This window comes from Bombus bifarius, unplaced genomic scaffold, assembly GCF_011952205.1.
Source record: "Bombus bifarius isolate JDL3187 unplaced genomic scaffold, Bbif_JDL3187 scf7180000008006, whole genome shotgun sequence".
In the NCBI taxonomy this organism is placed as follows: domain Eukaryota; kingdom Metazoa; phylum Arthropoda; class Insecta; order Hymenoptera; family Apidae; genus Bombus; species Bombus bifarius.
In genome coordinates, this window is record NW_022884384.1 from 851,202 (window position 1) to 875,470 (window position 24,269).

The window sequence follows — 24,269 nt, forward strand, 5'->3', positions numbered from 1 at the left end:
GTGCTCAGCTGGTTCGTGGGACCTCGGCCGTGAGAGGCTGTTGCTGATCTATCAAAAAACGCGATTCCGTCGGCTCTTCTTCTGTCGCTGAACCGCGAAGCGGCGGCGGAACCCAGCTCCGTGTTCGTTGATGGGAACCAACCGGTTCGAATCTATCAAGAAAACCTTTCAAAAGGATGGAATTTCTCGTTGATATCGCAACCGATCGCCATACGGATCGGATTAAACGCACTTGCGATCGATTTCTATTTTGACGAACGAAACATCCGAATATCGTAAAATACACGTAATATGGAAAAATACATAAAATACGCAAAGTACTTGTTATATTTGTAATTATACTCTGTAATTATAGATAGGTATTTATAAAAATATGAATTTACACCAACATCCACGGTCAAGCGATTCGTTAAGAAAACCTGTACAGTTTAAATTCTGCGAGTCATGTCAACCTGTTGGAAAATCAGAAGGAAAATTAATAATTACAAAGGTGAGGATTTATTGAATCATAAAATACAGGGAAAATTACTCTTTATTTCATCTGATTTGAATAACCGGAACATGACTGCGGAGCTATATTATACAACAGTACTTGGATATTCAACAATAAGGTACGAGTTACCTTCTAATACTCTTTATTCATGATCGTCAACCTTACTCTGAATTATTCCCATTTCAAAAATTTATTCGTTCGTCTGCCGTTGGAATTTTCCTTGTTTTATGCATTATTTTTAAGCGATTCCCCTAAATGCTCTAAATCCCCGGAACTCGCAGATATTTCAGTTTCACTGGTACTTTCCAATGTCTTTGAACGTTCCGTAACATCCGTCTGTTGCGCAGTTCCCGTTTTTTCAGAATCTTTTATCGTCGTTTCAGACAATTCCGCTTTCTCTGGAACCACGGGCCTTTCCTCTCCTTTCTGCTCCTTTCTATTCTCATTGTCCGCGGCTTCCTGTCGCTTCTCTGCCTCGCCATCCTCCAAATACTTATCCCATTTGGCGATTCGAGCTTCCACTTCCGCGTCGGTTTCCGTAACCCTAAAAAGAAGAAGATGGAAATCGATTTGACGAGCGCGCCGTCAACGTCTGCCGTACTCCGCGATGCTTCATCGTTCTGCGTGTTTTATCATTAGGCTATTGGGAAATTAGGATAAGGAAGATAAAAGCGGTTATCGGTTAGCTGAAATTTCGATGATTAGGAATGAGAAAGATACATTAGTAAAAAAATAAGAATTGGCGATATGTCAGGTTAATGGGTTATCACTGGATAAGCTTTGGAAGAAATAAAATTATCAACCGACTTGGACGATAAAACGAATAAATAATACTGAAAATATATTTTATAGTGAAACTAGCTGCAGTAAATGAACATAATATCAAACAAATTATATAAAAATCGAAAGAGACGCCTTGTACGAAAGTCGGCAATGTCGAATCCTATATATGATAACAGGATGTAAAAATAATATTGCAAATATTTATGACGCGTTAGAGAAATAATAACAATAGAAATGCATACATTTTGTAATTTTGTAAATAAAATTGGACATTCAAAAAAGAAATAAATATAATTTTATACAAGTTTTCCTGTGTAGCTTACAACCTTATCGATCAAGCCACAGAGTAAGATCACAATATTATCCGTAATTGATATCAAAGACAAATGTGATCGCTCGTTTCAGATGTAATTATGAAATCCTAGACAAACTATGGAATAGAATCTAGAATAATTTACAATTTCGAATAAAATACGGTATTCTATGATACTTATTCGTGTTTATAGAAACTGTGCGACTAAAGACACGACGAGGATGATAATTCTGAGCAGAAAGTTACTGTGCTTTTAATCCTTCTTAATTGTAATATAATAATATTTTTAAATAACTCCAAAATAAACTTTCATATTCTTTACAGAATTCGTGTCGATAAATCAGACTCGAGGAGTAAAGAAGAAGCGGCTTCAGAAGCAGAACGTCAGCGGATTGGGAATCTCGATGGACGGTTAACTATCGACTAAGCCCGACATAACTCTGGCAGGTCGGTAAAACCGACAGCAGAGAGGAGAAGCAACGGGTAAACTTACTTGTATTTGGTCTTGCCATCCCAGATTTCTGCCGATATTTTCCTCTGACTGAACCAACGACCGTTCAATAATTGAATACAAGCCTGTGCTTCTGCTGGTTCTCGAAATGTTACCTGGGCAACACCTTCTGGATGTCTCTGTAAAGAACAAAAAAGTTTGAGTTCAAACTTCTCAACTTTTCCTTCTACCAAAATTAAATAAATATCAAACTGAAATTAAATATCGAATGAAAAGCGTTCGAATACGTTCATAAGTCACTGTATGTAACAGAAGAAACCAATGATCGTTATATCATTCTTTTATTTTCGAAATTTTATCTTTCATACGGTTCGTTCTAACAGGATTTTGTCGCGTTTGTAGTCGTAGAATTTTGTTCGTTTCACTGTTGGAACTTAACTCAAATCGACAAAATGTACGCTATAATTAAACAATGGCCTAGTTAGTTAAACCAAGATATACGCTCATCGTCTTTCCATTCGTATCACACACGCTTTTGTACCAAGATGAATCCCTGTCTTCCCCTTTTACGACTTGAGGTTGGCCTCGCGTCGCCCACAGTCCCTCACAATACTTTTCTCGTCTCGGACTTAAACCACAATTTATGAGCCTTCGGTTTGAACATTAATTTTACTGTCTGACCCCATGCGCGACATGACATTCTTTGTTCTTTTCTTACGTTGTACCTCGTTAGATCAATCGGCACACTCTTCGTTTTATCCATTAGCCTTCGTTACAGATACACGATAAACATACGTACGTTCGGATTTGTAGCTGAAAAATTGTATGTGCATACGCTCGATAATTACTTTATATATTTTACAAAATATAAATTTAGAATAAATCGTTCGATCGCGCAGAATTCGCTAAAAAGGAAAGAAAGAAGAAAGAAACAAAAAAGGATGGTCTAAAAAGCTTTTTCCAGAAACTCACGACCAATCGCGCGTTTTCTACACCGGGATGAAAAAATACGGAAAAAGAGCAAGAAAAAGGAAGCACGGAGCAAAGACGACCACCTTGACAAAAAAAAAGAGGGGGCTAACCGGAAATTACGCTGGAACGATATTGCCCGAATGGACGAGAAGTCGGTGAACGCCATAAAATGCATCGTCTGTTCATAAATTCGGTCTCAAGGATCGACTCGTTCTTTTTTCTCGTATCTTTCGTTTTTTCATCGAGCAACTTTTTACCGTGTTACGCGCGGTTCGAAAGCGGCCTGGAAAATACGGGGAGCGACGATCACGGGTAAATTGGCTGCCACGAAATTTCCTTTCACGCGCCGCTTTTGATCTCGAACACGCGTTTCTCGCACGCTCCGACGCGACGTTTGGTACGGTGTAACCGGTCCTATGGCAGACGATGGAATTCACTTTGACATTGAATGGATTCACGGTTGAGACGCGCCGACTGGGAGTGTCTCGTTGCGAATTTATGGGGTTAGGTCATCCCTTTTCGAAGGTTTATTTGCGTCGGCCACGGAGCAGCAACTTCTTTGTTATCCCCATCTTTCTGGTGCATCTTCTAAATACCTTGTCTCGACTCATTGTTCACTATCTGCGCATCGACGAGATCAATTTTCTCCGGTTGTGTGTAACTGCTACGTTCTCAATGTCGATGACTAGTCGATATTACTCGTTCCTTTGATTTAGAATCTCGTTATTTCGTAGAAGCTACGTACGTAATATTCTATACTTGATGAAATATTTATGAAATATAAACGTTGCGTGTATGTTACTCTTAATAACCGTGAGATTAGAGGGCCAGAATGGAAAGCTTATCGACGAGTCAGTGATGATCTACACGACACAGAATGCGGTACTAATTGACCTAGATTTCATATTGGACATTATATCTGTTGTATAATCTATGAATCTATAAAGCATCGTTATAACAAGACTATGCGTAAGATTCGGGCTAATAAAAATGTTCTGAGAATTTGTAATTGGTATTATACAGAAATCCTAATACAACGTTCATTTTTCATTCTTTGCTCTATTTATAATTTCTAAGTGACAATGTAACAGTTAATATTTTATCCACTATGGTAAAATTTGGTTAAACAAATGATTAGATTTGGACAGGAAATTCTGTTCTAAAATGTTCCTAATTGCTTCATTGTATCTACTTTAATTGTTAAGCGGTTAAGCTAATTATGTGCCTGTTACACGTTACGTATTTTAAAGTAGATAATCAGCCTGCATTGTAGCTCGTTTAATAAGTACTTTGTTTAAAATAATTGTTCTAAATGCGTAATACCTCGAAAGCTATTGTTACAGTAGGATTTATGATAAAAATTAATGATAATACGATAATAAGAAATTAAATCGAACGTGTATATTTTTGTTTTTTCGTTAATATTCTCTTTGACTCGGGTTTGTTAATGGAAAAGAAAATACGAGATTACTTACATCGTAAATGACAACTTTTCTGACGTCGCCGCATTTTAGGCACTCGGACCTAATATCCTGTTGATACTCCAGCAGTAACGAGACTTCTTGATCAAAGTCTTCTGGAGAAAACAAGTTTTTTATAACTACCACCCTTTCGTGCTTCAGCGGTTCTCCCAACACACGTTCAGGTCTCCAATCAAACAATCTAGGACAAAAAATTAATAACACTAACGAAGCATTTTACGACGATTTATACAACAATTGGAAGCTTTTGTCCATCTGTTGTATCGCAATTTTTGTCAAATTTTATGACCTAATTACGTTTCCTTTCAAACTATATCTGTTACTTTCATCGAAAAGGTATCCTTTTCATTATGCGTATTCCAACTATAGAATCGATTAAAAGATTTCATGGGACAACATGGAAAGCTGAATTTCCATTTAAAATAAAGATATGAAATTTGAATCGAGAAACGCGTTTGCATAAGCTTTAACGAGATAATCACATTTATATACAGAGAATATTACACGGTGTGTTGTAAAAGTGGGCAGTACGTATAGCCTTTTGTAATTTGCAAGGCGTGAACTAGACACTGCAATGAAGCCGCAGTAATTCCATGCTACGTATAGACATCGTTCGAGTCGTTTCATTTTATGCATAGTGCGCAAGAATCTTAGATGGAAGAACGTTTACTTAAATTACACACGTGACGTGACTGTATCATGATGTGTACGTACTTATGTACACACTTATGTACGTACGTTTGTGTTGTTTGCGCTGTCAACGTTTATTCTGAAAAATGTCAGAAACAATGGATCGTAAAGATGAAAATGATCGCGTAATTTCTGATTTTTCCCGAGCTTTAGTATCGATATACCTATCGATACGTGTACCTTACACGTTCAAATTTAAATAGTATTCGAAGATCAGAAGCAGGTACAATATTTTTCTCAAATCCTACACAGTTCTTTAACGCGTTAATTTTTCTAATTACAACCATCTTGAAGTTATTTTTATGTAGACGCAGATGAACAAGTGAAAAACGATGAACAAGACGATTCCGCTATCCTTTTCTTTTTTGTTTGCTTTTTTGTTTATATCATCCGTATAGATCTCGCTTTATCCTCTCGTAACTCTACAAGGTTCGGTTAGCCAAACTAATGAGCCGTAACATTTTGCGGCCATCGTGTGTGGCAGACTCCCAACGAGTTCTAAGATTATGGCAAGTGTTAACACATTTGTTCGCCACTGCATTCCAACTGGAGCGTTTAACCTTTTTTAGTAGAAGAAAACACAATTCAGCTCTCGACATGTTGCCGTCGGCTATTTATAAATTCTAAATTCGCGTCCATCGGATATTCATAGGTTTTTATCGTATTTCAAACGCTGTGCAACTTCGTTTATCCCAGCTCCATTTATTCGAACGAAATTTTAATTAATTCCTGAGTAAATGAACTGTCGATTTAATCCACTTATCTGAACGTGAATTCCTACTGTATGAACGGAAAGTCATATATAGCCGAGAGAATCAGAGAACTATTATACGAACTGTTTTTGCCCTTCGGATAAACAACGATCTACTGTTGACCGTTTCAGCAATAACAAACGAATTAAAATATTTACTCACAGTTACATCGAGATATGGTTACAACAGTACAATACGATACAATAGCAAAGAACGAGCCTTAGTAATACAGCGCTATTACGATTTAACGATATAATTTGTATCGACTGACATTTTCAGGTTCGATCGAATTGAGATTTTCAAAAATATCTTACAACTTTTACTTACGATGTTCCTGCTTGTAGAGGTATCAGATTTAAAAATATTACACACAATTTTGCAACATCTTGCTTGGCGTAAAAAGTGGCAGACAATTCTGTCAGCACCAAGAAAGCGTTTGTAACATTGTTGAAAGCGCCGATTTCACCCCAGAGAGCTTTGCAACGTTATCGAATAGTTGGAAAGCACTCTGGAAATTCTAGGAATGCCACGTACTTTACAATACTATTACAAATCTTGATCATATTTTCGGCGAATTCTCAACGCACCAACATTCCAACGGAGCTAAGAAATATAGACTTTTGGAAAACATTTTAAACGTTCCAACTATTCGTAATCTTAACCACCAATTATCAAATTATATGGACAATAGAATCGATGACACGATGAGATACGATTTATAAACGTTTCAGCGTTATACCACGCTAAATTAATCGACAATTACGTACAACTGCGAATTACTATACGCGCATATTATATATTATTACTATACGTACGCTATATTATCCGGTCAGGAAGTTATGACTTATGACACCCTTGGATACAATTACATACGGACTTAATCTCTACCCCCGGGAATCAATTAAGCTAATCTCCGATTAGCTTAAGTCAGATAATATTAATTAAGGTGGCGCGTTATGATTGTCGATTAGAGGTCTCGTCTGATCGAGGCATCATTAATATTTATGCCATGATTAAGCAAGTGTGAAATCGGTAGTCGATAGAGCAGATCTGCCGCTATACATCGCTACGCTCGATAAAATTCGCAAGCTGATTGAGAAGATAAATTAACCAAGTGTCACTGTGCAAGGTTTGTCGAGGTTATGCCATACGATCAGCTTATTAAACATGGCAATGCCGGGCCGCATAAAATTATACGTATTGATAAATGGACACGCGTTAAACGCTGCACACTATGCGCTTACTACGTATGCGTAATAAATCTTTACTTCTGGATGGACATTCTTCCAACAGATTTATAGGTATTAGTCTAACGACTCTCGCTATACGCGATAGTTATTTCCTCGCGTCTCTTTTGGTCGTTTTGCTGAGTCAGGAAATTTTCTATAGTAAGAGCGAATATATAAGGGCGTGTACGCGCGATCGAAAACGTGGGAATCGTTATGGAATCGAACAGGCCGATCGACATCCAGACTAAAAGAGAAAATCGTAGGAATAGGAAAACGAGATATTCAGTCGATTTGCGAACGCGAAAAGACCGTTAGAGCCGCGACTTCCGGCAAAGAACAGTCGAGGAGGGCCTGGTTCGTTCGCAAATAACTGGTTTTCACGAAGTTCAGGCCATCGAACTCTCTTGCTCTCGTCCTTAGGCAGATACCCGTGCGCACCGATGAAGACAGCAGACGCTCGACTAACCGATGATTACGGATACCGCGTGCAGATAAGGACCCTGTTCCAGGTGTACTCGAGGATTTCAGAGCCGATACGTCTTGCCTTGGTCACCAAACCGATCAACTCGAAGCTGTTCGACTTGAAACGGCAATAGGGAACTGTGAACGGTGAGATCAGTGATTAATTGACAGACGTGGATTCAGTTTACGATCCACGTCTCAGTTACGATCCAGTTTACAGATGCCTTCCACGCGATGGTAAAAATATCGAGAAAAAAAATATGGATAAAGAAAGTTTTTGCGATAGAGGAAATAATTTGAATATACGCTTCCTTGTAGTTGCAGAAAATAAAGGAACACGGAAAGGCAGAAAAGGAATATTCCGACCAAACATAGACCTCGTTTTGTAACCAAAAAGTAAGTCCATGATTCACGGTATATCCGTAGAAACCAAGTCGAAGAGAATGCAAAAAAGAAAAGGACGGACAAGAAAAAGAACGTGTTTCGAGCAAAATTAGATCTTACTTGCCAAGCTCGGCGCAAGTATTGGGAGAATGACTAGCGTAAGGAATGCGGGTCTGATTAGTTATTTCGTATAGACTCAACACGATCGTAAGGATAAGCACGCGTATTGGTCGAAAGTGTCAGCTATACGAACAAAATAACACAGCAACGCGTGACGGCGAACGATACAAAGCAGCGCCTGCCTTGCCCACACCACTCTAATTCATTTTGTCATCTTTCCAGCAACGCACAAGTACCTTATTTTCATTAAAATTCCAAAGAACAGTTTCGATATTTAATTAACGATTTTTTTTTACTCGTTCTTTTTGTCATCCTCCGTTTATCTTTTGCTCGCACTTTTTACGGCTCCACCGAAAATAAAATATTCCGCTTCGGAGAAACGCTTTTAAAAAATATTAACTTTCATCGTCGCAGAACTTGAAATGCTTACGTTAGAATATTCTTCTTGCACGGCTTCTAGAACATCGTGGAATTCAAAAGTAATAAAACAGAGAATGAGAAACCTTAACGAAGACGTAGACCCGAAGAAAATATCGTGCCGAGATAAACAGAGCGATTCTAACGTTTCTCTGCGTGTTCCACAGATAGGTTCTTGGAGTATTTCTCGAAACAGGAAATGTAACGTAACGTGGACGTGCAACTCGATGGATTTACACTGAAATAAACTAATCGAATCGTTGCTCGGTAACAGTTGAAACCATTTTCTCTGCAAAGTGATGAATCATCTTGTTGAAAGTTTTCTCCTCCTTTATCTTCTGGGTTGTTTCAGTTTATTAAGTTTGTCATGAGATACCTATTTCAATTAAGAGAGGAAAACGCTATAAAAATTTATAAAAATCTTCCTCGATTAAAAAATTGCATTCCATATATTTTATATGTCGGAGTCAGGTTGGCATTTTGGGGCGTTCGATGAACCTTTACTTACTTTACCGTCGCCAACGTAGCTAATATTTATCCGTACGAATGTGGACACTACAAGAGGCTATGAGCAATGGTAATAGGATGGTCGAGATGATGGTGACAACGAATTCAGGTTCGATGACGAATCCACGGTCCACGGGAGGACAATTATCAACGTGCTACTCGATTCGGGTAACTTCCCGATAACTCAATCGGCAATTCGTCCAACGACTCGCTAACAAACTAACTCTCCCTTAATCCAAAAGAGGCTGTCCTTATATACTCCTGTCCCCACTTCTCGGGTCAATCTTTGTTTTTAAGGAGAGCCATATAATCATTTCGTACCTCTGTCAGATAGATGTCCTTCCCGTGACTGTGGCTACGTCCAGTGACTCGCCATGTCACTTCGAGCCCAAACACATCGTCATAAAGTCAGATTGGAACATTAAGACTATTTCTTATTTTTATTATTTAAGGGCGGCTATAGTAAAAGTCTGGACTAGTGTATAGGGGGGCTTTTCCCAACATTCCGGACGGGAAATTCCGCTGTCTTTCCATCTCCGACATATATAATCAATTAAAATAACTTTGTAATGCAATTGAAACATTATATGCAACACGCGAGCAAAACCCGTGGAAAACTTGTAAGAAGCTTCCTTTTCAAAAGAAAAGCCAACGTGTTTGTCAAAGTGCTGCATGTATTAGGAAAGCACGGCGCACTTGAGAGAAAGCTCGTACCAATTGCGTTTGAATTCGATGTAATCTCACTCCGTGAAATAGAAACGTACGATCTTTATTAAAATTTAGGGTGAAAGCAAAATTATATTTTCTAAACGCAAACTTCAAAACTGTTCCCTGTTCTTGCGCGATAAATTCCAAAAATGAAACCTGTGTTGTGTGATGCGCATTATATTACGCTCCTCTTTCGACCTCCAACGACTCTTCTAACGACAAAGCTTACGAGGCGACAACGTTCCAAGCTACCAAATCTGAACCAAATACGAATCGCTGTGTTCGTTTTCCAAGAGAATTCTACAGCGCCTCAAAAATTGCCAAAAATTGCAAAAGGCGAGATCCTGCAAGAAACTCAGCAAGTAGATTCATTTGCCTCTCGAACATCCGGAAGATGCTCGTCGATCGTCGAGAAGAAAAAGACAAAGGAAAGGTATACGGTGCATCGTGATGCAGCATCGCATACGTCTGGTCCTCGAGATGAGAAGAGAGCCGCGTCTTTTTGCTCGCAGTTGAGAAAGGAAAGTAGACGCGTGTAAGAAAGTACAGCGGTGTGATGCGGCGCGAAGCGCGTTATACACGCGGCCCGTAACGTTCAGGCACGACGTGAGTAATCGACTCGTGCAGCTGCTTTTACCGGAATCCGCCAACGCCAAGCAGTCTGGCGGCATCTCGAGCAACTTGGACCCTCGTGGCATCCGGTTCGTGCCAAGACAACCGAGTTTCAAGACAACCATGAGATGGCCACTGGCAAACACATTCCATTTCGTAACGAAGAGAAAAATGAAACAGCGAAATGATTTGATTCGTTTTGGACAATTTGTTACACTTCTATTTCTGTAGCTGGGTCAGGCTAGATGGAACGAGATCGGAGGGTCGGAATTTTCAGAAGTACGAGGATAGAAAGAATTTGTCATTTTTCTCTTTTTAGAAATGTTGAAAGAAGGAGAGGTATCTATCCTTAAATACAAAATATCACGGTAAAAACGTTAGCTGTGTGAATTTTTCGTGTCACTATATAATATTTCTTATCGTTTTAGCCTTTGTTAGATCAGGCTATAAGTGGCATTTAGCGCCTAAGATATAAAACAAAAATACAAGTTAAACGTCCGAAGTTAATTGACCTAAAAATAGCAGTTAAATAATTTTACAATACAATTTCTATACCAATCCGATATTAAATTATCTTTTCAAATTTTCTACTGTAACGTATTCAAATTTTATGCATTTTAAAATACTAATCTATTTCATTTCTGAACGAAGGAATACGTAAAATGAAAAAATAGGTTAAACGATGTCCAATCGAAGTGTCAATACGCTGACACCTGGTAGTAAATCAATCCTCGAAGAGCGCAGAATAATATTTGCGTTAGCCAAAGTATACGGTAACTAGGGACTAGCGTAAATCGAGCGTGAAGATGACACGTATCTCGATACCACGGAGATTGAGCGGTAACATACGATACAGATTCTTAGACGGCTGCCAACACGAAAAGATGAATGAACCAACATGAATGGAAAGAAACGCTCGAAATGGTTTAAGAGGCGATTTTACGGAGTTGCTCGATGCGAGAATTCGCTCTGATCGCGGATTCTTCACGGTTTCTGACAGTGAAAAAAACCGAAGCGATGGTTCTATAATCACAGTGTCCTTGGAACCGTAAAATCACGTAATGTACTTTGTTTAAAGTTTTTACAGGGAGAATACAAAATACTGTAATAAAGTTAGATGCAGTAGAGAAATAGACTTATAAGTCTATTATATTATCGAGGTAAGAGACACTGGTGAAAATGTGAATTTATACTCCAAATTTATGCCGTGCTCGATACTATTATCGGTATTGGAAACTCCTACATAATATATTTATAATAAATTATTTTAAAATAAATAAATTTCTTTCCTTTTTCATTTGTCTCAATAAGATAGAAGCTACAACTGCAATATCGCTTCGCAATAAATTGAAAAATTTATTACATCTTTCTCAGTATTTCAAGCTAAATGAATTTCTTCTCTTCTTTCTTTGCACAGCGATTTGCTTATCGCTCGATAAAAAATGATAATAAAATTACGAAAAGCAAAGTAATTCAGTTACGGCCTTACCTTCGTTCTAATTTATGATTAAAAATCCATCTTAAAAAAGAATGAAATATCTACGGTATGTGACTTACTTATCTTGCAACTTTTTCTGTCGCTCCTTATCCTTTTTTTTCCGTTTCGGTTTCAAGGCTGGATCGTACGCGTCTCCCTTCATTTGAAACTTTGCCCTCTGAACAGACAACGTTTTACCCCTGATTTGAGACTTATCCAAGATCTTTAACGCCAAATCCACCGATTCGACCTGAACAAAAAATAAAAAAAAAGAGTGAAGAAAAAACGAAGGGTTAATTAAATACAAGAGACAATATCGCGAAGAGAGCGTGGTTAATAAAAACGACGAAGTTTCTTCTCGTCCTAGATCAAGCGAAAAGAAAATTGTCATACTTTTAGAAAGGTAATTTCTGTTTAATCGAAACTCTCTCTAATATAATGTTTTCTACTTTTAAAAATAATGGATTTGATATCATCTTGTAAATCTACATATTTCTATGTTTCGTTGAATCCGTATGAATTACTGGATTTCAAAATTTTATTTTTCACAAAATTTACGCGTGCAAGTACCTACCGTTTAAACAAGGACACAGATATTACAGATAAGTGTTAATCGAGAAGGGAAAAAACATCTGTTAGGCCACTTTGCTGTCAATTTGCGCTCTACGATATCAATTAATTCGCCCTCTTCACTCATAAATAAATTGACGCTGACTTCCAGACGAGTTCCATGATTTATGAAATCGGTGTACCGAGAGGAATAATTTGCCTTTTGCAAGGCGTGTACCATCGATAATTAACGTGCAATGCAAAAAAAACCAGACGTTCGACTGTTTAACAGGTCACGCAAACAGAAAGTCTACAGATTCGGCGAGACTCGTTTAAACACATTGACAAAAACAGCCATTAATTTAATCATTCACGACCTATATTTCATATTACTGAAACGCTTTCAGTTTTAAATCGTGATGAAAACCGAAATACATTTTTACTTTAAATTATTCTTTCCATTTAGATCGTACATAATACGACCATCGAAGGATAAATGGATGTATTACTCAACTTGATACATATTTCATCCATTCGACAAACGTAGATATTGAATCACTGACAAATCGCATTGAAAATGTATCGAACGCTGAAATAAAAAAAAAATCGTAGCTATCGTAATTGCTCATATTGGCTAGTAATAAATTCAAATGGAATCAGTGCATATTACCACAGGCAGCAGTCGTCGCTGAAATCGTATAAAAATACCAGATAGGTACTAGAAATAGCGAACATCGTATCGCGGAACAGACAGATCCGGCGGGCCTGTCAGATTTATTTTGAAACGCGCGCCGATTCCGAGTCTTTCTAGTAGTAGCTTCGAGTTCTATACTTTTAACCGTGATTTCATAACCTTTGCGAACAACATTTGTAAAGAAACGAGCCTTCAGAATCAGATCTTGAACGTAGAGTTTTTCCTTAAATTTATCATCGTATTAACCTGGTGGATGTGGTTACAAAAAGGTGAACGCGGATAAATCAACCGCTTATTCGGTGCAATTTTTATTCGGTGAGATATCAAGCAGCTTGATGATCACCGTACATCCTCGCTATCTCGCATCAAGACTTTGATCGAGTCGTTTTCTGCCTGACAAAATATGGAACAAAGAAACGAATGCATAGAGGGTACACTTTTTAGGTAGAGGCTTGTAAATTATCTACAATTTATAACTTGTCTTTTGTAGATACAAACAAATAAACAAACAGAATGAAGAAAAAGCGTAGTCTACGTAATTTTATTTTCGTAGAATGTAAATCAGTCAAATAGAAACCTGAATCAGAAAGATCGTAAACCGACGGAACGACTAGATCCTAACGCATCTCGTATTCTCGTGCGTGCTTGCGACGTGTACCGACAAACAACTGAACTTTCACAATTGACAAGCGACCGCTGTGCAGGTACAGTTTCTTGGAATCTCGTCGTGTACGATTTCCATGGTTTTTTGGTGAGCCTCTTCATCGCGGAACGAATTATACGAACGACGTGCCACGAATAAGAAACGGATAACGTCATTGGCTAATAAACGGGAACGTAACGTGTACAAGACTTGTTCGTTGATAAGGATCGGTCACAGGAAAGCCAAATTTATGCAGAGTCAGAGATAGCTGCGATCCAATTAACGAGTTTAAAAAAAATCTTCCGTCATACGTCGTATCTATTTTAATTGATTTCCGGCACGATTATTTCACGATTCTTTTTCAATTATCTTCCAGTGCAACGTACCGTAATTTCTCGTTTTTCCCCATTTTCCTGACCTTTCGAAAACTCAGCGATGTATATAACAGCCGCGCAGACACGCTATCCGAGTAATTTCATTGAATGACTAAATATGTAGATTTAGCGGCGCCAACTTGGACGATGACGCAACAGAGATAACGAAACGACTCTCTCTGGTAACAATGACCTAGAAAAGTACTCTGGCAAATTATTCGTTAGTGAATTGCGTAAAATTTCGAGGTGGCGCTTACAAATCCCTCCTTTGTAATCGATAGGTCCTACGTTTAATCTTGAATCAAAGAAAACAAGATCACGCAGTTGGTTCGTTAAATATGGAAAATTTATTTTTTCACGATCGCGTCTACGTCTTTCGTGGACTTTGAAGTATTCTTATTTTCCGACGACCTTCAATGTCCAGGAAATAAAGCAAGGAATTCACTTTCGAATCATGCTCACGTAATACCACTGAATAACAGACTGCTTATTGAATTCGATCATGCAACGTGGATAACTGGCTGAGAACAATCATACTGATACTATTGACGTATATTGCCAGACCGTAATGTGCACGGCGGAAAAATAACAATAAACTGACGTAGTCTGATATTGAAAGCCATTTGAGTAGGAGATTGCTTCTCGTAACCACACTAATAGCTGTGAAATGGCAGGATATGGAAAAAATTACGAAAGAATATAAGAGAAGATATTTACGGCTAAAAGCAGCAGCAAAAAAATTCAACCAACTCATTGCAACTTGTAAAAGAAATTAATTTTTGCGAATCATGCGATTGCGAAATCGCTTAATTTTATTATAAAATATTAATAAAATGGTGTGTTGTAATTTATTATAGAATAAATAATTCTTATGAAAATCTCGTATGGGTCATGGAAGAATATTTAACGTATTAAATAAATTTAGTCCTTCTAGCAACAGTGAAAAGTTAAGGATGCTCATATACTAAAGCGAGCGTTAAAACATCTGAATTATTTCTCTAGATAGGCAGAAAAGCTCGAAGCAAATTATCAACTAGCGGAAATTCTGCAAACGAAGAACAAAGCGAGGATTCCTAAGCGAACAAATTCCAAGCATATCGAACGAACCTAACAACGTTTCTGATCCCTGTGAATTCATATCCGAACATGAAGCACGCCAAAAACCGTCCGCAAATACTACAAGTTCATTCAAAATCCAAGAGGAAAAGACTCGAAGCAATTTGTATCTGCTACAACCTGTCGGTTCAGGCCAGCGCGAACAAGACGTAGAGGATCGAAACGACTGATTTATCGGCGCGTACGAAATCCAGAAGCTTCTCTATCCTTTGGCTGACATGAACGACAAAGATCGAATCAAAAGATGATGGAAGAGCAAAACGTTATAGCCTGACCCACCCACCGTTTTATCGCCGTTCTTCCGCCCACGCGATGACGTATAGCCGCAAGGAATATAATATCAACGACCGCGTAGACAGGCAAAAATCAGAAGCCCTTCTCGCTGAATGAACCCACGCGTCCTTGGTAAGATACTCCTGCTGCTGCTCATTGTCTGCTTCCCAGGAGTTCGTGTTTCTGATTTCCACCTACGGTGTGTGTTTCGCGAATGTATTTGAAAATATTTTATTTTATTATAAAAATTTCTTACGAATGATTTCTCAGCGATCTACGTTTGAAAACAGACTATTTAATTGGCTGTTAGTAACGTGATAAATGGTGAAATATATCGTGCATATTGACAGTACAATGGTCGTAGTTTTCCACGAGGGTATAACTTCTACTAGTCAGATGGAAAGAAGGAATTTTACGAAGTGCCTCTTTCTTCGCTCTTTTTGAAACGTCGAGTAATAATTATGTAAATCGAGAGTTTCATAAAAAATGAAATTGATCGGCTTGACTCTCGAAATATTTCCTAACTTTTACCAACATTCTAGCATTAATTTCAAAGACTAATCATGTTTTATTACAATGCTAACGAAATTTTAAAAACTTTCGCATAATATTACAATAAATTTGTACAAATTTTCTACAACTATTTGCGCCACCGACCGAGAAGAGTTTCATTTTTGCCTCGCTTAAACGGACACAATACGCGTGTATCGTCGTACACCCACAGACATGGCCATAGTTTTATCGCCCTTCTTCACCTCCCGTCGCTTGTTCGGCCGTTCAAGCGGCACCTACGGTACTATTTTTAGGGTTCCAATGGGTTGACATGACCAAAAGGGGAACGCACGCGAAAGTGACCCTGAAGCAACGTCAAAGTAACAGGGAGTTCATGGGCATAGGTGTGACTTAGGAGTGAGTTAAAGCATCGACCATTTGAGACTGAAGGTTAGTATCTAGCGAAGACTATGAACACGAATCATTTGATCCGTATATTATCGAATATATTAATTCGGTAAATACAGTGACGAACGTGTACACTATCGTTCGAAAGTACGTGAAATATGGACAGATTCTTCGAACGGTTTTATCCTGTGTTAGAATGGGGTAGAACGTTATAACGGGATGGATTCTAAGAAATTTCAGTTCTTATTTAATAATTGTTCTGTTATTCTATGATTTCATCTTCGTGCAAATTTTTCAGTTTTTCGCACGAGTTAAGCTTTTCGCCTGTAAATTCACGTGCATGAGTTAAGCTACGAAAAAAGAGGAATTTTAACAGGGATCAAGCGTACGTAGGTTATTTTAGATTCAAATGACGACGCGTTCGAATTTACGCCTGGGCAAGATTGGCGTGTACGTATAGCCGCGCTGTTTGCAAAATGCTAGCGCCCGCCATCGAATCAATATCTCGCAAACACCATCTCTTTGAACAATACTTTCATCGGAAATTCTATACGCGTTATCGCTACGTCATCGTTCAACTATGCCGGATGATACAACGCGATTTCGTTTCTCACCGAAAAAGAAGACGGACAACCGTAATTTACGCGAGAGCATTTATGGCGCTTCTGTTACGGATTTATGATCGTTGAAATCACTGATTATTTGCCGAAGAATTACGCTCGTCGGAAAGCGAAATTTTGCCGTGATATTTTTGCGAAATAAATATTTGCTCTAGTTGTATTCTTCGAAGAACGAGGAACTTTTCGACTGAGACGTTCATTTTTCTCTATAAACCTTCCAACTTTTTTGCTTTTTGTTTCTGACTAATGAATTCATGTCAGATGATAAATACTTCTGCGAGAGGTTTGTTATCTCGTAAGAAAACGTAAGAAAACTGAGTATTAAGAAATATAGGTACGAGATGATTCATATAATACTGACAAAACGTATCTTTTTTTGGTTCTTGGTTGCGATTTCATATCGTTATATTATCCACTGGTACTTCCACTGATTATCTCGAACTGTTTAAAAATAACGTGATGACGAATCAGAGATTTAATTTCAATATTAATTACTATACTGTCACAGTTGACGAAATGAAATTAAAATTAGAACAAAAATCAAGTCCACTGAATCTTACGAATAATTCCCACATTATAAAGAAAGAGTTTAAAGAACTCACGTAAGCAGCTAAATAAATAGCAGTTGCGTTAATTTAATATCCTAACGTCATTAGCTAATGACAAACAGGAATGGAATATCGTAAACGAGACACTTCGTATCCATTTGTCGTATAAGATAAAGTTAACACATGACAAATATTACAATGTACGTAAGATCATCGACGATAATTGCACTATTCATCGATGCTATTGATCACAGGAAAAAGAAACTACTTAACAACGACATCTTTTTAAGAGTTTTGCTAACAAGTATTAAACAAATATTTCGTTACTTTCTACGATTTTGCAGTTTATTGGCAGTCTTTCGAGCCAACAGTTTTCTTCGAGTCATCGTGACGACACTTGTCAAACAGCAAAGCTTTTGTAATTACGAAAATGACGACAACACAACAATTCACAGGGGCAGAATAGTTGACCTGAGATCGTCATATCCAGAAAGGGAGCATCGGAAGTGTCACGTGCGGATTTTAACAAACCAAGCAACACGGATTTTATTCGTGCTTGAATCAAGTTACAAATTAGCATCGGAATTGTGTCATTACCAATAACAGCACTGCAAAGTAAAACGTAAAAACGTTTACTAATAATATCACGTATTAGCAAAATAACTTTATTCATAACAGAAAAAGCGGTGTAATGACTTTATCGAATACGCACTTAACTTGATGAGCTCAACTGCTACCGTTGAATCGTGAATTAGCCACAGCAGAACAAATTAGATAGCGCCTTTCTAATTTTAAATAATAATGCTATTAAAATTTCGATACATTTTCCGTTTCACATAAATTTAATAAAATGTTCTGTGAATTTTAAAAAATAAAATATTACAAAATTTTAAAAGAATCGAAGACTTCAAACGTTTCAATGCCCCTTTGAAGTAGCTATCTGAAACATTTCAATGTGAATGTCAGATTCAATAAATACGAGCTTCACAAGCTACAGGAACTTGTCTCCCTTTTTGTTATCTACTTGTGTTGCCGAAATGGCACGGAAATGAGGAGAATGTAAGTTATTGAAATCGTACAATAGAATATCAATTAACAAGAGCGAAGTAACGAATAATTTAATAAAATAAATGAAATTCAATCTCATACGAAGTCCACAAATTATTGAATTGATAAAGTTAATTTATCATTTATAACGCGAGAGAAAGCAATATCAAATATGATCAATTACAATACTTTTAACATTAGTATTTTCCAAACAAATTGTTATATCTCTCTTCGAGATTGTCGAAAAAAAAGTTTTTTTAATTTTGTTATATGTACATAGATACACACACGTACCTCTCAAGCTAAACGAATAATGATAATTTTTCTAATGGAGAGATCTTCGATTACGTTATTACATAATGTAATTGTTAAACTATTGTTACTGATACATGTATATAGAATATCTATAAAAGCAAACGTATCAAAAATCTGCGATAAAACAAACTTCACATTGCTTGTGCAGTAAGTTTGTAAAACATTTTTGCGGATTGATGAAACAGACTGCTGATCGTTATTATACAAGCGCAGACATTTATAGATTAACGATCGGTCAGTAGATGCCAGACTATCGGCCTCCGATACTATTTTTATTTCTCATCATAAACATCGAAAACCTATACAGCACTAGACCCAAGAGTTGGTCCGTTTTTGTACACATTTTAGCGAAACTGAGCTATCGTCGCTGAAAGCAGCGATATTTCCGCGAAAGCTACACCGGTTGTTGACGTTGCTAATGATAAAAATAAATAATAAACGCTCGATCGAAGCGAAAAGAACGTGTCGCGGCAAGAAAACAACGAACGAGAAGCTTCTAGATACACCACTTTTCTATTACTGCAACTAACTTTCGAGGAAAAAGTAATAGAAAGTATGTTACATGTAATTAGTATGTTCCTCATACATATGTTAGGTATTCGAAAAGAGATGCTTTCCAATTAATAAAACGCAGAATAATGAATATAAAGTCTCGTACAAGTCACGAGATTCGTCAATTTTCTTCTTTCGTTATTTTGATTCAAACTATCCTAATCTTCTGATAAATCAACAAGTAGGTAACCCGAAAGAATACAAAGCCCTCGCGTTTCACTTTCGTGGAAGATTGTAAGCGAGAGGTCCTCGTTTTCCAACGACTTGAAGAATTAAAAGGCGTTAGGAGTGCAAAGCTAATTTTGCACACGTGACGCAGCTAGATGTAAGCAAGCAGGCATGCAATCTTTACTCGCCGCTTGATGCTCGGATCTTAGACCTAGATCTCATATAATCAGACCACCCAGCGCACTTCCCGCGGTTATACTGCACTTACATTACACCAATTGCTGCCTCGCATTGAATTACATGCATTCGCCTGGCAAGTATGCAACACTATGCATCACGGTGTATAGTCGGTACAAGAAACATAATAAGATCATAAAATCAATCTAAATAAACTCGGTAAGAGGTAAAGTTACGTTTCGAATTATTAAGTATGTTCGAAAATATTGAGGATACGTTTAAAGCGAATAATTTGTGACTCTTTATAGGACGTAAAAATTTTCATAGGAACGCAGTTCAGGAAGTATATGACAAGAACTCGGAGTTTTCTACTTTCGTCTCTTCCAAGAGTACGATAAAAGTCCGGCTGCGATTGAGCAAAGACGGACAGGAACTTAATATCGTACAATTTTACTGAGACGCTGCAAGCAGTACAGTTTTAATGAAACAATTTTGCAATGTATAAGAATTTACGATCTTACGATATCAGTTCCATTAACTGTACCACGGTGTGCATAGTGCGCGTGAAGCTCGAGATCCTTGTGTCGCTCGTGTCGTTCGGGGCCAATAATACAGTCACGATTATGGCAAAGAAGTAATGAACGAAAATTGAGAAGCCGTGAAGAGCATGTAACTCAAGGGGTTGCACGTTACCCTGTTCACAAAGATAATAATCACATCTTAATAGCACTTCCAAGATCGGCGATGCGATGACAAACCTAGCGCACGAAATTAGGAGAAGAAGCACCTACATAGGTTGCAACGAGCGTGTGAACCAAGTTCTTGGTATGCTAAACAGGTGTAAGAAGTTTCGAGATAACATAGTTCGCCAACTTTTAATACCGTCGAGTTTGATAAACTTTTATTCCCTGTATGTTGGTTCTATCTGAACGTATATCTTCAAATTGGAATCGTGAAATATATAAGTAAGAGGAACAGGTATATTTTAAGTATCGTTTAATTTTTCCGGTTGGGAAAGAACGAGGAAAGAAAAATTAAAAGTGCTATTTAATGTCTTGACTGTGAATATTTATGCAAGTAGAACTAGTTATGCAAGATATATGTTGATAATACGGCAAATTATTCAGCATATATGTGCATTTACGAAATATCAATAATTTTATTAGGTATTTTTATATTCTGCTGAAAGCAATTAGAGTATCGTTTTCTGCGTTACTTCAATTTTTATAACCACTTCTTATTCCAATATCATAATGGAATCTCTATTAGTCCTTTTATGATTACGTTAACGTTCCATTCCATTCTGCATTCGTAAAACCACACTTCAAAATTTAAAGAGCAAGCCGTAAAACCGCAAAGAAGTCTCAACTTACATGAAAATCCATAAACGTCAATGCACAAAGAAGTAAATATGGCCACAACGTTGAAAACATAAAATACGATACACAGAACGTTTCTAAAGCCGGAGATCCACCGGCAGGTTGCATTTATACGGAATCGTTCTTATTGGCGAGCTAAATTGGCCGGGCCATTTGAAAAACCGATTCGATACAAATACATGGAACCTTTTTCATCGAAGCCAAATTCAAGTACCTGGAAGGCCCATTTGGCTCGGGCTAATACGAGATTGCATCGTGAATAATTTTTCAGAGATCTCACAAGGCCCACCACGGGAGCCTTTCGGTCCACGCCACGCTACTATTTCTGCTCGTCAGTTGCCAGTTTATAAACTTGTTACGATTAGCAATAAAAATTTATTCGAATAACAAAAAACGAATAAACAATAAATACACAATTAACGCTAAATACTTAATGTTGTAAACGCCGAACGTCCTAATTTAAAAAAGCAAATTTAATAAATATACGGATGATAAAAAACAGATAGCAAATTTTTTTATCATTCATTTTATATGAATTTTACATGACCCATCCGTTGGGAAACTCCATAGCTACTTGTTGTTTCTATTGTGCTGCAACCGAGCCATCTGCGGAGGACCTGATGATTGCGGCACGCCGTGCACATCCTAAATTTGCAGTGTGCAAATCAAATTCGTGTTATTTCTCTTCAGATCGTTCGATACCGCTTCCGAAGACGAATTCATTAATCTTTCATGTATACGATCGATTTCAATTAGTTTTTGAGATATTGCGCTTACAAATTTACTGATTTTTAGGAAAGAAATTCCGTTGGAATAGAAAGCACGGATGGTGGTCTTGTTCGCAACTGAAATGCTATATGTTAAACTGTTAAATATTGCCTTTTGAAACAAATACAAAGGGTCTATGTCGAGAGCTGTGGCAATTTAGCGTTACGCAGTTTGGTTCGGTTAAGCTTGGATCGGCTTAAGGCGAATTTACACTGTTTCACTTTGAACGAATACAACGGGCGATTCATGGAAAAACGGCGCTCTCATGATCCAGAGCGAACAGTGAATAGTTGAAACAGCACTGACAATCGCAATATCCGGTTTACTTGCATACACGTCATTATTTTTTTAACTATTGAAAATATGGAAAAATATTTCACATGAAAATTCTTTAACTTCGTGTGGTAAATCTAATAAAATATTTCGTCTCTTTTTACGTTCTTATATCGATTATTTACGATTTATTTACGTTCTTTTTGCGTTTATTTACGTTTTTGTATCGATCAGCCACTGATTAGACGCGTCAAGGTGACCATAAATTTTTCGTGCGAAGAGGACGCAGCTGTTGCAGATGTTAAACCCTAATGTTAAAAACCAATCAAAATTCTGTATACGCCTGCTCCCATACACCGTATGTTTCATTAATTAGTTTAGTTTTTCTCTCCATATAATATTCTGTTCTACTGTTATCTTCTGTAACAATTCCTTTAACACATCCCTTTCACATATTGAAAACGCATGGCATTTCACGAAAATTAATCGATCGAAACTGTGCCTGTACGATCGTATATTGTATTTCATTACAAAAAATGAGATCATTCGATCAGGAAGAGAAGAGAAGTCATCATGGTATATTGCAATCATTCCGCTGAAAGACTTGGCAGACTACGCTTTCCTTGTATTTCATACTATAAACCATCGACACGAGAAGTTTAAACGTAAATGATTTCAGTCAACGACACTATCTTTTTGGCACGATTGAAACGCTCCTTCTGTCGGGCATTGACACGCAGACAGAAATAGTAGAATAACGTTAAAATAAATTTTACTGAAATTAGCCTAACATCTCTATCGCTGGGCTATTATATTCTTACGATTATAAAAGGCTACATCACGTATCTATAAAGTTTCATCGAAATAAGCGTGTCGCGTTAGCCCCAGTGGATCGCCGGCTTTAAGAAACATCACCCTATTCAGCAACGAATGGAACAAGTTCCTCGTGGAAACGCTACCGAAAACCGTACCCATAAATAACGTCTCTAAATCGAGCTGTAGCACTTCGGGGCGCTTCAGTGTATCGAAAAAACGACGGAAATCCATAGTTCGCAGCTGCGATCCTTTCTGTAAACAAAAGCGGAAAAGGAAGGAGAAGCGGTAAAGAAGAATACAAAATACGAAGTAACGGTAGAAGGAAAGTAGCGAGTCTCGATTCTTATATGGAGGAAAATAGCAAAATCGTGTAGGTTACGGGCTACTTCAAACAAAACCTGCGAAGCATTCTTCCCTTTTCCTCTTGTGTTCGCAATGTCGCGCGGCGGAGCAGTGTAAATTCAGCTAGCTGAAGTTTCCCATCTTCCGTGACTGTGTGTGCACAAGTATGCACAGTTTTAGCTTGTCTCCTGACCAAGTAAATTATTACCACATGGAGTTGACTGACCTTCGTGCACGCGATTATCAATGGAACTGTCCGTAAGGGTAAAATTTGATTTACACACTGGCTGGAGTATTATCGAGCGTGTTACTATCGTATCGTCCTGCGCGATGCGTCGTTAGTTCCCTTGCAAGCCGATACCAGTAATCTTTTCGCTTGGAGTTTGGAATTTTCATTTTTTCCGTACCTTTTTCAAGTTGAAAAAATGACACAAGGGACACAGAGGCATTTAAAATAAACATTCTGTTCTTTTCAAAAGCATAACACACAGAAATATGATTTTACGCTACATAAATAATATACAACTTGATCGTATTATTCCGAGGTGACAAGAAAACTTTTATAAATTTGGAGTTTAGAAATAAATATATTAAACGCTAAACAAATTAAATGCGATATTACAAATTTATATTATGCAAATTTACTTCGATCAAATAGTATTTTGCACGTTTTAACGTTTCATCTACGCGTTAAATTTCCTTTGGATCAGCATCAAGTAAGGAAGCGCATGCTTTTAGCAATCTTTTAATAAGGTACAGCATAAAAACACTTCTTATTATAGGAGAATTAAGTAGTTCAAGGAAATATCGTTAGGATTTTTCCAGGAAGTAATTTTTATTAAGCCATTGCGTAAGCAACATTCG

At 37.5% G+C, this 24,269-nt stretch overlaps 1 protein-coding gene across 1 annotated transcript in view; it reads right to left on the reverse strand.

Moving 5' to 3' along the window:
- Nucleotides 1-514: 514 nt before the first annotated feature.
- The window catches only part of LOC117206331 (HIV Tat-specific factor 1 homolog), a 57,952-nt gene continuing 34,197 nt past the window's right edge, over nucleotides 515-24,269 (reverse strand). The window contains exons 4-7 of the mRNA XM_033445573.1: nucleotides 11,932-12,101; nucleotides 4,488-4,674; nucleotides 2,083-2,219; nucleotides 515-1,037 (exon numbers count right to left, since the gene is read on the reverse strand). Of these exons, the coding sequence (XP_033301464.1) occupies nucleotides 719-1,037; nucleotides 2,083-2,219; nucleotides 4,488-4,674; nucleotides 11,932-12,101 (813 nt within the window). The 3' untranslated portion in view covers nucleotides 515-718. The remainder of the gene's footprint in view (nucleotides 1,038-2,082; nucleotides 2,220-4,487; nucleotides 4,675-11,931; nucleotides 12,102-24,269) is intronic.